Source organism: Caretta caretta, chromosome 4 (genome assembly GCF_965140235.1).
Source record: "Caretta caretta isolate rCarCar2 chromosome 4, rCarCar1.hap1, whole genome shotgun sequence".
Lineage (NCBI taxonomy): Eukaryota > Metazoa > Chordata > Testudines > Cheloniidae > Caretta > Caretta caretta.
Window position 1 is genome coordinate 49,493,553 of NC_134209.1, and position 14,918 is coordinate 49,508,470.

Below are 14,918 nucleotides of genomic sequence, written 5' to 3' on the forward strand. Positions count from 1 at the left end.
CAGTGAGGTAAGCATTAATTTGCTGATGGGTAAAGTGAAGCACAATAATGATAAGAGACAAATCTTTAAACTAGAGGTTACACCTAAGATTTTCAGAAGTGTCTAGTGATTTTGGGCACTTCTGTTGGTGGGTGTCCAACTTGAGATAGCTGATCTCTGGCTTTCAGAAAGTGTTGACCATCCATCCTTTGAAAATCAGGCCCCTTTAAAGTGTATTAAGTTGGAAACACACACAAAATTGAGAGACCCTAGGCACAAAAGTGCACTCACATTTACATCTGAATTTACCACAGCAGCACACGCAAACTGGAAATAGCATCTAGCCAGCCATTCACAATTGAAATGATGATAAATACACATATAAACAAAGGTCATTTACCTTCTGAGGATTGCTCCCAAAGGCTGCGCCTTCCACCAATACCTTTGCAAAGTGGAAGGTGAGGCTTAGGAAGCAGAAGCTATAAAGAATAGCAAACGCTTAAAAAATCTTAAATTAAGCTTATACCCGTTGTTGAATTGGCCATGGCTTTGTTATTGCGGACAAATCACAAGCAGTCATCAGCATTGCTCTGTAAAAACAAAGAAAAATTCATCATTTGTTGTAACATGAAACTCATGTAGCCATTCAGTCTAGAAGCTAATAAATACAGTATCCAATATCAAATAAAATCAAAGCCAGGCTAACTGATAAAATTACAGTAAGATGACAAAAATATCCTTTAATGCGGGACTAGATGACTGAGGAATGGTAACGCCGTACTGTGCCTGTCTCTTATGTCATCTGATCTGAGCAAATCAGTTGAGATCAAATCCATTACCACAGGAAAGGCCCAGGTAAAAAAAGCTGGCCTCAGTCCATCTGTTAATGGACAGGTACCACATTATAAAAAAGACTGTCATCATTGACAATAACTCACACCTTTGCTGGCTGCTCCAGGAGGAAGGTTGAGGACTGAATGAGCCATGGACATGGACGTTAACTGAATTAGTCTGCCTACAGAGGCAGTGCCTTCAAAACAGGGTGATAGCACACTGGTGAGGCAGCCTGGGAAATCTTGCAGTGCTGTTGGTGTGGCTGTTCTCTGTCCCTCGTGTCTCTATCCTTAAATCTCTTTCCTTTCATGGGAAATGAATTTGCTTCAAAACAAGCAGCCCTCCCTGAATCTTTCAGCTACAGATTACAACAGTTCAGTGCTTTAAGACAATGCACCTACAGCAAAAGAACAACACAGCATTCTGTCAGGAGTCCTATACCCTTTAGGAACAATAGAAAAGCTAGTGGACAGGTGCCGCATTATAAAAATCACTGTCATCACTAACAATAACTAGCAATTTTGTTGACTGTTTCAGAAGGAAGGCCACAAGAAGTCATTCATCAGAGTTCATCAGACAACCCCTGCAGCTCTCTTAACAATATTCAGATCCAGGTGTTCATTAACTGACCCACTTGACTTGTGTCAGCTTGTACTGGCCCAGATTAAACAGATTTATGTTGGCTCTACTGAAAGTAATAGCAGTGTGAAGTGGAAAACCTGATAGTTGGTAGTACAGTTTGTTTTTTAAACATCTGCCATTTACTTACAAAAATAGCTCCTTCTGCAGAGGATCTTCCCAGTTAAATTGCTTCTTTTGTAGGAGTTCAAAAAACTCTCCCCTTCTCCTTAAAACCAGTAAAAACAAGAGAAAGATTCACAATCAGTCTGACACAATCCAAACACCTTTCAGCAGCTGTTCAGCCAAATGCATCTCTAACTTACTTAAAGTACAGTGCTAAGTCTGTGGCAAGAATGGCTTGTTTTATCATTTTCAGCGTGGCCTTGTATTCTTCAATGGAAAGGTTGCTGAGAATCTGGTTTCCCTTTAAAAAAAAACCCGCAACAAAAAAGCAGTGTTAACAATAAAACTTGGAACATGTCACCAAATTATTACATCCCCTCCTAGATTCTAAATCACTGGGAGTTGTTTTCTTGTAATTGATGGTTTCTTCCTACTCTGCTTTCTCTTGCATTCTCCAGCCCATGGCACCTGCATAAAAACATACTATAGTATTCTTGAATAATAGCCCAAAGCTCTGTAGCAGCATCAGAGTAAATGACTGTACATTAGAATACTATAGTATTTTTATGAGGGGATATACAAGAGACAGAGCAGTCAGGGAGCAAAGACCCTTCAAAGTCTTTATTTCATCCCAAAGAATTCATTTTCCACAAGCCACATCCTGGAGCTTCTTCTTTTTTCCTCCAGTAAAGAGATTGTAACAGACAATTATATTTCTTAGGAACTTACCAACTTACCTAACATACTGTCAACAACATATAAGACTCATTCAATTACAAAACAGCATAAAAAATAAGTCATTGCAGTCACCCACTGCAAAACCAAAGCATACTGGGGATGATGTAAGGAGATCACATCTACAGTGTATCCTAGCTTCTGTCAGGTGAATCAAGGTGAATCACTTTGTACTATTAGGTAGGCCAACATTACCACGGCACTGATATGATATGAATAGTGTAAATGTGCTATTTCTAAATTATTGTGCATGCTGAATAGCTGGTCTTCATAATTAATAAATAATGTAGCCGGAGATTAAGAATGCGGTCATTTTATTTACATTTTTATTTCAATTCGGTTTGGATTCACTTCTGAATGTCAGTGTTTGGCTTCTGGGGCTTGGATCAGGCTCATCTCTAGCCAAAAGGTACTTAATTTATTTTTCAGAACTGTTGTGTGCATGTGTAAGCAGGGATATACCTTACAAGGCAAGCAACACTTCAAACAAGAGTTCATTAAAGGAGTGGCAACAAAGCTTCTCATTTTCTTTGGTCCAAGGAAGCAGATACTCAAAATGAGAGTAGCAAGGCTTCCCTTATCAGGAAACATTTGGAAAGGTTTGGTGACTCTCAGAAGTGGGGCTATGTATTTGCCTTCTTTACCCAAAAAGGAATAAAGATCATTTAGGAATGTATAATACTGGGAATCTATCCAGAAACTAAAAATATAAGTGAAATAGGCTAGGGCTTCCTTCAATGCACACACAGAAACGAGGCATTTACCGGACTATTCAGGATCATCAGGCACTGATCAAAATGGTGATGCTCCATGATTGAGTGGCAATAGAGCTGAGCCAGTGGATGTTCGCTTCTGAGGAGTAAAAATATCACTTGGAGAAAATGAGAAAGCAACTTAAAGGTACCAATCACTTAGCAACAGTAGCCAACACAACTTGTTCTCCTCCCCCCAACACTTCATTCCCCGTTGGTTCCCTTTTCCCCTTCTTCCATGTGACTAGGCAAACAGAATGGATGCATTTAGAGAGATGTAGAGGGGAGCACAAATGCAGAAACAATGTGATTACTTTTTCAAAATACTGACAGCTCCAAAGTTCTGTTTTTGATTTAAACTTGTGCCTGTAGAGGTCACTAACACACAAGCAATGAGAAAATAATACAAGATTCTTTAAGTGTCAAGAGTCTAAAAATGAAAAAGAAAAGAACACATAAAACTTCAAAAGAGTCAATTTTTTTTAAATACACCTACATTTACTTATCAGGTGACTTCTTGAATAAGCAATCTAGGGAGGTGGCTTTTCTGCAACTACTGAGCTTGTAAGTAGCAAATGGCAATAGAAACTCAACCCAAAGCACACTAAAGTCAATGAAAAAGCTCCTAGTGAATTCAGTAGGCTTTGGATCAGGTCTTATAGGAGTCAGTGCCAGCCATACCCTTCTTAGCTTGCGACCCTAGTGACTGCACACCAGTCTTCTTTCTCATTCTGTTGCAAAATAAATGCTTTGATATATAATGAACAAGTTACTGAGCTATCATCATTTCTCCTGTGAGCAACAAAAAATCCAAAGAAAAATGGCATGTGAGTTGTGCAGCCCTTATTGTACCACTGATAGAACAAACAGTATGAAATTAACTGTACGGATGCAAAGTTTAATCCTATATTGTAATATAGGATATTGAGCTTATTGTGCTTACTTAATTTTGGATAAAATAGGGAAACTTCTTCTCTGAAGATTTCTCCATTTTCTCCCTCTTCTCCATTGCACAATGGTGTTGTTTGCTTTTATTACTGAGCCTGGCAAATCTCCTGTTTTTAACCATTTGACCCTCATCTCCATATCATTGCCCTGATCCCGTCAGCTAAGGACTAGTTGGGATTCCCTCTGAAGCTTGTTCCACTGCTGACCCTGTATCAGGCACTATAGTCACCTATAACCTGATCCTGCAAATCCTTACCCATGTGAATAATCCTTACTTAGACATACAGTCCTATGTGCCTACTTGCATGAGGACAATTTACTCACATGAGTAACTGGAACTGCAGGATTGTGCCCCTCTTAGGAGACCGGTGCAAAGGATTATTGGGAAAAGTGCAAGAGAGTGTGTGTGCGTATCCTACGATGGCTGCCAATACATCTAGGGTGCAATTCTGCCTGCAATGAAGTCACTGGCAAAACTCCCATTGACTTCAGTGGGGTCAGGATTTCATCCTGATCGGAGATGCACATAACTAAGGAAATACACAAGTTACGTTCCCATCTACTGTACCAAACTGGGGCCAAGAATGTTGCCTCCTCAGCACTTGCAGCCTCTGCTGTTCTGGGAAGAAAGATACCAGTGGTGGGAATAAACTCACGTTCCTAACATGATCGTTGCATGGCGTTTCCATTAGGCCCACAGGCCAGGCCAAAGGACACCATTCTTTCTGAATACAGTGATTTGATGATATAACCTTCTTTCATTGCTCTTACCTTCTTTACACACACATTTGGAAAAAACTGTGTATCTGCCAAGAGATCCTAAAACTGAGTCCATTTCCTGTAATATGTGCTAGGAGGATAATTCCCTTATTTTTTTTTTAAACCTATTGCTCAAGAAAAGAATCTTGTGCCAAGTATCACTCCCCCTCCCCCAACTGAAAAAAATAATTCATCTCTGGAAAACTCTTTTACTTTTCATTTGGTTTCTACTAGCCTGAGAGATTTAAAAACAAAATCCCTGGAACTGTTATTAATGAAAAAATGTAAAGTTGTAATCGACTCTGCTTTGTGGCATGTGTGAATGTTGGGTTTCGCTGTCTATGACTTTTTCCCAGGACATTTTTGAAGAGCAGATGACGCATATCCAGATGTTTTCCAGGAAATTTATTTTTAAATAAATAAAGGAAAAACATAGCTAACTGGTTCCAATCACTGTTTGTTTGTGGGTTACTGGATTCCCCATTTGCGGGACAAAGGATTGCCATCAGTTCAGCTTTTTAGCTTTTTTTTTGGTCTCACATTACCATACTTGGAACAATTCTAAGCCCCAATATTTGAGTGTGGATCAACAGACCTGAGAGGCAGGAATTTCCTCACTTTTTACTTATTTTCCTATATTTCCCAGTCTTTCCTTTCTCACATGCATATACTTTTCCTCCTCTATGGGCTATCTTGACAACACCTTACTGTGCCCACCAAGTATAAAGTAAGCCACTTCCTCCGAAGTCAGCTTCAACACTACTCTCCAACTCCGTCAGAAAGAGATGCTGAGAAATGCATAATGTCTCTCTTCCCCAAACCTGGTCAGAACCAGACACTGCTGCGATATCACAGTAATTCTTTTATAACTATAGTGTCTAATCAAACTATTCATTTAATCAAAGCAATACATAGAGGTCTCATCTGTCTCCCATTCAAGACAATGGCAAAACTCTCTTTGACTTCGGTGGTGCTGAATCAAGCCCTAAATGTTAGATATCGGTGGGAAAAAAATTCAAAATCACCTAAGTCACATTGGAGCATAAGTGTCATTGACTTTCAAGGAGACTTACGTTCCTAAGTGTCTAAGTCACTTTTGAAAAGTGACTCAGGCCATGTCTACACTACAGGGAATACAATGACATAGCTACAGGGGGTTAGGTCAGCGGTGTGGCGTACCATAAGGATGGTTTATGTAAGGATGGTTTCTAATTTAGAACATAATGTCAACAATATTTTATCTGTGAAGTTTCAGATTTTGAATTCTTTACAAAATGTGTCTTTTAGGGCCAGGTTTTCAAATGTCTCCCAAATGGCATCTGCAAATGCTGAATGAATAACTAACTGAGTGCACAAATATGTGCAAATTCAAAATATTTGACCACAGTTTAGGTGACCTATTAAAAATATGTGCTTCACTGAAGTCAATGGGAATTGTATCTTTGACTTCAATGGAGCTTCCATGGCCTTGAAAGGAGATTGGTAAATGGAGTCTTTAATATAAAGGACATCAGTTCCAATTCAGCCCAAGGTTTAATATTGCACCATAACAGCAGATGCATTATGAAGATTGACTGCTTTTCTCTGAAGCAATGAGCACAGGCTACTGATATAAAACAGGATACTGGAATAGAATGACCATTGTCCATTTTGGCAGGGCAGTTCCTATGTTTGCATGAGGTGTCTCAAGGACATGATGAAGTAAATATTCTTTTGAATGTTGAATATTGAGAAACTGGAATCATGTACTACAACAGAAATTTGCTAATCCGCACATAAAATAGTGGTCTCTTTGACGGGATAACAAGATTTAAGTGGTGATTGGGCCTTCTTCTGGCCAACTGCACAGGGGTGAACTTCACCCAAAGTTCTTAGTTGTGGACAGTGTATGATATTTGTGTGTGCATGGTTTGGCTATGAATTACCATTATATCTGCAAAGGCAAATTGCTATTGGACTGACATTTCTGAAATTACAATTCTAGGTTTTCAATTTTGCTGATTGAATTGTCACTGACAGTTCTATAATGATTTAAAGTTGATGGGCAAATTGATAAGGACATGAATTAAGGATCAATAGTTCCATATTGATACCAAAAGCAACATCACACAGTAGTATGGAATTAGAACGCATTTAGCACTATGAGTTAAGACTTCAATTTATCACTTCTTAATAAGTTTTAATATCCTGTGTTGAGTTCATTCATTTAAACTTCCTACATACTACTAAATGACCAGCTTTGTTTTATTTTCTGTAATTTCTTATTTAGCTTCTGTTTTTATTAATTAAACATACATTTTTATGAAGTCTTACATCTGTATTTTAGCCTAAACATCCAGTATTTTACCCAGCATTCAATGAATTCATGAGAAACATGGGTAGCTGATCAGTTAAAATTACTAGTCATGGTGTGTTTATCCTAATATTCTCAGATTTATTGATTTGCAAAACTCATTAATTCACAAAGGCTCCCCCGTCATTAGTGCACATTAGCAAGATTCTACTCTGTCTAATTTTCTGGGTTTTTTTTATTAATTTCGGTGAAATAAGAAAACATATCTGTGCTCTTCCTTCCCTTCCTAACAGACTTGCTTACCTCTGTATATAAGAGTTATTCACCCCTCTGTGATCCAAATCATGGCTTAGGGCTGCTATCAGCAAAGCAAGTATCTCTAGGTCAGTCAGCTTGTTCTGTATGCAATAGGAAATACAAGAAGATGTCTGTTAGCTTTGCAATACAGATTTGCTACGAAATGTATTAGTATTGTCAATGTATACCTTCTAGAACTTTGATGGTTTTAGTCAGAATAGGACAATTAGTTTCCTTAAATGAATTAGACTTTTAAGGAATAGGTTGATGTATTAAAAATAATAGATTAGATCCTCCTCTGGTGTGAAGCATAACAATAATACCTAGTTCTTATATAGCTCCTTTTACCTGTAGATCTCCAAGTGCTTTACAAAGGAGATTGCTATCATTATCCCCATATTTTTAATATATGGGGAAACTGAGGCATGGGGAGGGGAAGTAATTTCCCCAAGGTCACCCAGCAAGCCAGTGACAATGCTGGGAATTGAACCCTTGTCTCCTGAGTACCTTATCAACTAGATCACACTGCCTCAATGGAGCTGTACCACTTTACATCATTTGAGAAATTGGTCCCATATTTTAGTCAAAACCTCATCAAAGAATTATCTTTGGAGTTTGGACTGATCAGGCAATAGTGTTATACCAATAAAATAAAAACCAGCAGGATCTTATTAAAGGGAAAAAGGCAAAATACCACATTTATTGTGGATACAGAAAGAATCATAGTAAGCAGTTAGTTATAGCTATAACATTCCATTCAATCTCATATTTATTCACACATTCATTCATACAAACACACACACAGGTTCTGCAAGGTTGTTATCATAGTTACCAGCCTTAGAGTTGCTCATGCCAAGCCACTGGCCAGGTGGCCTGGACATGAGGAGGGAGCAGGGCCTTGTCAGATGCTCATCTGATGCTCCTGGAAGTTGGTTTGCAGAATCAAACCCCAAAGTTCTCACTTTCTAGAGTCCGTTTTTATAGGAATTTCTTCCTATGCCAGTCTATGGGAATTGCTTCATCATGCTGTTGCTGAATCAATCAGAAGATAGCACATTCCTGACGGCTCCGTGCTGCTAGATGTTATCTTGTTCTTTGGTTCTCCCATTCTTGAGGCTGTTGGTGGATTCCAGTAGGCCCTCTGCAGGTCCTCTGGTTATTTCCACTTGACGCCTTCTTCAGCTGATGGACACTGGATTCTTAGGCTGGCACCTCCCTGATCATTCAGTTATTATCCACACCAAGCATCCATCCACATACATCCTCTATCTCTATTTTAATCACAATTGTTAATACAACAAAAGGGCGGGGAGTCTCTGGGTGCTGTTTCTGTTGTTACAGAGTATTGCTTTGAGTCTTTCTCTGTGTGAATTGCTTTGAGAACAGACTGTCTTAGAATGTACTAACGCAATTAGCAGCTTGCAAGTTTCACACATAGAGGGAGAGAAACAGTACCAAAAACCAAGAGACCTCTTAATTAGTAATACCCTGGAATTTAAACTATGGGGAATCAAACTCATTTGTGCTTTTAATACAGAACTCCTTTAATATGATCCAACAATAGAGCCAGGTCAAATGTTCCGTTGATCACTGGGCCAATAAAGGGACGGTAGTTTAAGGATCACAGAAAACAAAATTAAACACAGCCTGGCTCATTTTTAATGTATATGTTTCCAGAACCCAGAGCAGAACTATCCTGCCAAGAAGTGGGGGAAGAGTAGAAGTCATAGCTACTCCTCCATGGCCATTTCATAACTCCAACACAGTGAGAAACAGAAGCTGGTGAAAAACTACAGAATCACACAATATCTTCTGAACGTGAGAACACCACCACTGCACAACCACAAGGGCAGGAATTGAAAATTTTAATCTCTCTCCTTTCCAGCTGGTAGCTACATGGCTCACTGGCATATATACCATTTGAAGAACAAATTCGGTCAGTCAAATTCAGTGGGGCTGTTCCCACGTCTACAGATGATGAATTGGATCTGAAGTGCGGATAGCAAACAAATCAGTCTGGAAATATCTGGCTTTGTGATTCTGTTAGGCAGATCTGTGTACCAGTGCTTGCTCCCCCCGGCCCCTGTTCTGTAACCAGAAAATATTGAGAGCATCTTATTCAAGGCCACTTCTGATTCCATGCCATTTCTTCTGCTTCTTGTTAATCAGGATGGAATGTATACAATGTGTACAATAATTTCTCCCACAGAAGTTGTTGTAAGATGACACAAACAAATTAGTAACAAGGGTTCCTGAATTTTAAAAAAGGTCATATTTGATATTTATGAAGAAAAACATTGTAGTAAGGTGACTCTTTTCTGCTGCACCTTCCTGACTGATGTAAGATATAAGCATAAAACTCAAAAATGCAATTATTTAACTTAAAAGGAAAGGACAAAATCCTGTAGATGTCTGGTTTGTGCCATTTTCTTTGGAAGCATCTACAGGACCAGGCCTATAGGATTTAATTCACCATAGCTGCATACGCTGCAGCAATAATTTAACAACACAAACTTCTATGTCAGAAGGTAGAGGAAATAACCTGTGGAAATCCATTTTAGATTTGATTCTAACAGGGAGGAACTGATTGTGAATCTGAAGGCAATTTGAGTACAAATGATCATGAAATTATAGATTTCATGATTCAAAGGAAAGGAAAAAGTGAGAGGAGAAGAATAAGTACCATAATACAGACTTTAACAAACGTAGAGAACTGGATGAAAGATTTTCTTCCCATGGATCTCAGAGAAAAAGGAGCTGGCTGTTTCTCAAAGAGACAATATTAAAGCCACAACAGCAAACTGTCCCGATGCAAAGGAAAGATAGGAAGGATAGTAAGAGATCAATATGGCTCCATTAGGAACTCTTTAATGACCTGAAAATCAGAAAGGAATCTTATTCAGAAATATGGACAAATTGCTAAAGATGAGTACAAAAGAATAGCACAAGCAAGTAGAGCTGAGGCACAAAATGAGTTATAACTCGGAAGGACACAAAAGACAAGAAGAGGAGGTTCAGAAGAGAGGAGAATACAATAGAAGCAAGAGAAAGATGAAGGAAAGTGTAGTCCTCTACTTAACAAGGAGTGAGTGCTAAAAAGAGATGACATCAAGAAGGCTGAGGTGTTTAATGCCTATTTTGCTTCAGTTTTCACTAAAAAGGTAAATTGTGACCAGCTACTTAACACATTAATATTAACAAGAAGGGGGAAGGAACACAAACCATAATAGGGAAAGAACGCATTAAAGAATATTTAGATGTATTCAAGTCAGCCGGGCCTGAGGAAATTCACTAGCTGAAGCAATTTCAGAACCGTTAGTAATTATCTTTGAGAATTCATGTCGGATGGGTGAGGCCCCAAATGACTGGAGATGTGCAAACACAGTACATATTTTTAAAAAGGGGAACAAATAGGACCCTGCAGAATTATAGACCAGTCAGACTAACTTTGTAACCTGGAAAGATACTGCAACAAATTATTAAACAATCAATTTGAAGCACCCAACTGATAACAGGGTGAAAAGGAATACCAGCATGATTTTGTCAAGAACAAAATAATGTCAAACCAAACTAATTTCCTTCTTTGACAGGGCTACTGCCTAGTGGATGGGGGGGGGGGGGGAAGATATAGAGGTGATATATCTTGATTTTAGTAAAGCTTTTGACACAGTCCCACGTGACGTTCTCATAAGCAAACTAAGGAAATGTGGTCTAGATGAAATTACTATAAATTGGGCCCAAAACTGGTTAAAAGACCATATTTGAAAAGTAGTTACCAATAGTTCACTGTAAAACTGGGGGACATATCTAGTAGGATTCCCAGGGGTCTGTCCTGGGTCTGGTACTATTCAATATTTTCATTACTGACTTGGATAATAGAGTGGAGAATATGCTTATAAAATTTATGGAGGACTCCTGGATTAGCATTCAAAACAACCTTGACAAGTTGGAGAATTGGTCTGAAATCAACCAGATGAAATTCAATAAAGACAATGCAAAGTACTGCACTTAGGAAGAAAATAAAATCAAATATACAACTACAAAATGGGGAATAACTGACTAAGCAGTAGTACTCCTAAAAGGATTTGGGGGATTAAAATGGATCACAAATTGTATATGAATCAACAAAGTGATGCAGTTGAGAAAAAGGCTAATATTCTAGGGTGTATTAACAAAAGTATCATATGTAAGACACAGGAGGTAATTGTCCCATTCTACTCGGCACTGGTGTGGCCTCACCTGGAGTACTGTGTCCAGTTCTGGGCACCACACTCTAAGAAAGAAGTGGACAAACTGGAGAGTCCAGAAGACAGCAAAAAAACGATAAAAGTTTTAAAAAACCTGACCTATTAGGAAAGGTTAAAAAACTAAGCATATTTAGTCTGGAGAAAAGAAGACTGAGGGAGGACCTGATAAAAGTCTTCAAATATGTTAGGGGCTGTTATAAAGAGGATGGTGCTCAATTGTCCACTGAAGGTAGGATAAGACATAATCAACTTAATCTACAGCAAAAGAGATTGAGGTTAGATATTAGGAAAAGCTTTCTAATTATAAGGGTAGTTAAGTTGTGGTATAAGCTTTCAAGGGAGTTTGTGGAATCCCTGTCATTGGAGGCTTTTAAGAACAGGTTACACAAACGTCTGTCAGGGATGGTCTAGATATACTTGGTCCTCTCTCAGCACAAGGGGCTGGACTAGATGACCTCTCAAGATCCCTTCCAGCCCTACATTTCTATGATTCTAAGGTCAGCTTCTGAAGTCTTCAGAGAAGATGCACTGACTTCAGTGGAGATATTCCAGACTGACATAGGTCTTACTGAGATCAAAACTGGGCCTGTGCAAGTGTTACAGTACTTAGTTAATTAAAAGGCTCTTAGGGTGAAAACAGTCAAACATACCTGAAGTTTACCCGATTTTAAAGCAGCAAACATACATTGGGCTGTGTTAAAGGCATGTCTCCAATTGTGATATGCAACATTTTTTCGATAATTTTTCTTCACACTCAAAATCCATCTGCAAAGAACCTTTAACAAACAGCATCATTCAGTTAAATCCAAAATACATTACAACTTTAGTCTTTTCACACACAAAAATAAAATAAAGAGAATTCTAATTATTGTAGATTTAATGCAGAAAAATTACCTTTTCACTTGTTTTCAGTAAAATTTAATGTTGACACACTTTTATGTAAAAATATGGATAAGGAAAATCTGTGTAGTCTCTTAGTTTAACTTCCTCACTTCCAAAACCTAGAGTTTGCTAAACAGTTTATAGGCAATTGCAGATTTGTTTTATTTATTATGTGGACAGCTGTATTCCTAAAGTTACCACTCCGTGACATGAACCAACAGCTAAATTATGGTTCCAGGTACACTAGTGTAGACCTAGAATTTAGAGTTATGCTGATTTAACTGAATGAAGAATTTGTTCACAGTATTTGTGTGCTCACCAGAACCTGTTTCATTTTGAATTAGAGGGAACCCTAAAAGTTGTCTGGAAAAGTAGATTGGAAAGTGAACATGAGCTCCTGCTTCACACCAGATGGAATCAAAGCATAAGAAGAGACAGATGGACCTTGTAAATCATGTAAGTATGATATAAAGGCTTTTAAAGCTTATCATATTGTTTGTTGTTATTATTTATGCAGATCCCCGCTAGGTGTTTTACAGAACAAAAAGACATGGATTTTACAGTAGTTTTATGAAAGTGAAAGGTAAAAAGGCCAGATCTTCACATGGTGTAAATTGGTCTAAATCTGTTGGCTTAAATGTAGCTATGCTGATTAATGCCAGCTAAGGATCTTGATATCAGTTTGTTTAAGGGAATTTTAGTGCTCTTGCAAAAGGTGTCACATTGACAGCAATGGAAAACTAACATCATCCATTTGCAAAAAAGAGCAATGAGCAACAGGCGAGAGCAATGTAAGCTGCTACCCTGCCAATATGCTTTAACCTTACTATGGAGGGATCAGGGCTGTTGGGAAAAGATAGCTCAATTTTCCACGTCCATTAATGCCTCAGTGTTTCTGGTGAGGGTTCCAACACGGGTGCCAATTGTGGTGGTGCTTTTTTATGATGCAGACACACCTGCACGTTAGGAACTGGATAGAAACCAACTCATTATAACAGATGGTAAGGACTTTGGGTCTCACTTTCACCCTGGTTCTGTCTGAACTGGAAGATATGCATTAGTCAGACACAAGTAATTGGGCTCAATTCAGAGGTAACTGGGTGAAATTCTATAGTCTGTGATATATATAAGAGTCAGATTAGATGATCTAGTGGTCCCTTCTAATCTTAAATTCTAATAATCTTAAAATATATGAATCTATGAATTGATGATTGAGTTGAAAGGCTCTGTATTTCACTACCAATTGCCCCAGCTATCCAGTCTTTCATCCTAAAATTGGTCTTGGCAGTGTGTTGAGGAGTATATAAAACACAGACACACACACATTTTTGAAGTGAAGTTGTCTGATGTTTTCCCTTCACATGTAAATAGCATTCTGCAGTTTCTGTACCTCATGTTTCATTTGGAAATTCTGCACCAGGTTGAGATCTGTGAACATTCGAATTGAACACAGTGTTGTCTCCATATCGGAAAGCTCAAAGTCACTGAAGTAGAAGTCAGTCAGCTTGAGAGATTGTGCAGATGGCACAACAGCCGTCTTGGGAAAAATAAAAGAGAACAAACTGAGCAGTAGCAGTTAGAAAGTCTGGAATAATCACATCTTTTTGCATCAGGAGAACAGCAGTATTCTGATAAAGTTTACCTTTGCATTGTACTGAAAGCTGGTGACTACATTCCCTTGATTATCTGTCCCGATCCTTGTTTGTTCAATGTTAATCTTATTTGGTTCTTAGAATTAATGTAAATTTATCCATAAGCCAAAATTATTAAAAGGGTTACCTGGACCATTCTTCTATCACCTAAATTACCGAGGGCCATCATCATCATGCCATTGATTTTTAAGCAGGTTTTAGCTGCAACGTTCTAACATGCTCCACCAAAAATGTTCAGAAGCTTGTGAATTAGGGACACAAAAGGCACTTCTTTGACCATAAGATCCTGTCAAATTTCAAGTTCCTGCTCTAAACCCTGGAAGCACTAAACCTAAACAAAGAAACAGTAAGAATTGTTTTAAAGTGGATCAAACTACCAATTTTCCTCTAACCTCATTCGCAGAAATGGCTGAAATTGTACAGCTGAAATGTTAAAAAAAAGAAAAAAAAAATCACAGTGAGGCTGACCCTTGGCATGGAAAATTTCAGCTCCACCCACTGCAACTTAACTTTCAAAATCTGGCACTACATTTAGCACTAACTATTCCAATGTCTCCAAACATTTTCACTTTCTTTATACAGCAGTGATATTACTATAAAAGCCCCTTTGCGGCATCTTCAGGGCTTTTACATTAAGGATATTAGAAATAAATATCAAGATAAATGAAGCAGAGTGTGGCACTATGATCTAAAAGCTCATACCTTTTTTTTGTATCAAATAAAAAAAGGCAGGATTTTCCAGTGCAGTTCCCTTACAGCTGTTTCAACTATATATCTATTGATATGTTTTTTAAAA

At 38.2% G+C, this 14,918-nt stretch overlaps 1 protein-coding gene across 4 annotated transcripts in view; it reads right to left on the reverse strand.

The window, feature by feature from the left end:
* PDE5A (phosphodiesterase 5A) overlaps nucleotides 1-14,918 on the reverse strand; it is a 94,348-nt gene that overhangs the window by 14,295 nt on the left and 65,135 nt on the right. For all 4 annotated transcript variants that reach the window (XM_048847146.2, XM_048847145.2, XM_048847147.2 and 1 more), the window contains exons 12-18: nucleotides 13,861-14,007; nucleotides 12,239-12,364; nucleotides 7,348-7,442; nucleotides 3,057-3,144; nucleotides 1,758-1,858; nucleotides 1,583-1,660; nucleotides 506-569 (exon numbers count right to left, since the gene is read on the reverse strand). In XM_048847146.2, the coding sequence (XP_048703103.1) occupies nucleotides 506-569; nucleotides 1,583-1,660; nucleotides 1,758-1,858; nucleotides 3,057-3,144; nucleotides 7,348-7,442; nucleotides 12,239-12,364; nucleotides 13,861-14,007 (699 nt within the window). The remainder of the gene's footprint in view (nucleotides 1-505; nucleotides 570-1,582; nucleotides 1,661-1,757; nucleotides 1,859-3,056; nucleotides 3,145-7,347; nucleotides 7,443-12,238; nucleotides 12,365-13,860; nucleotides 14,008-14,918) is intronic.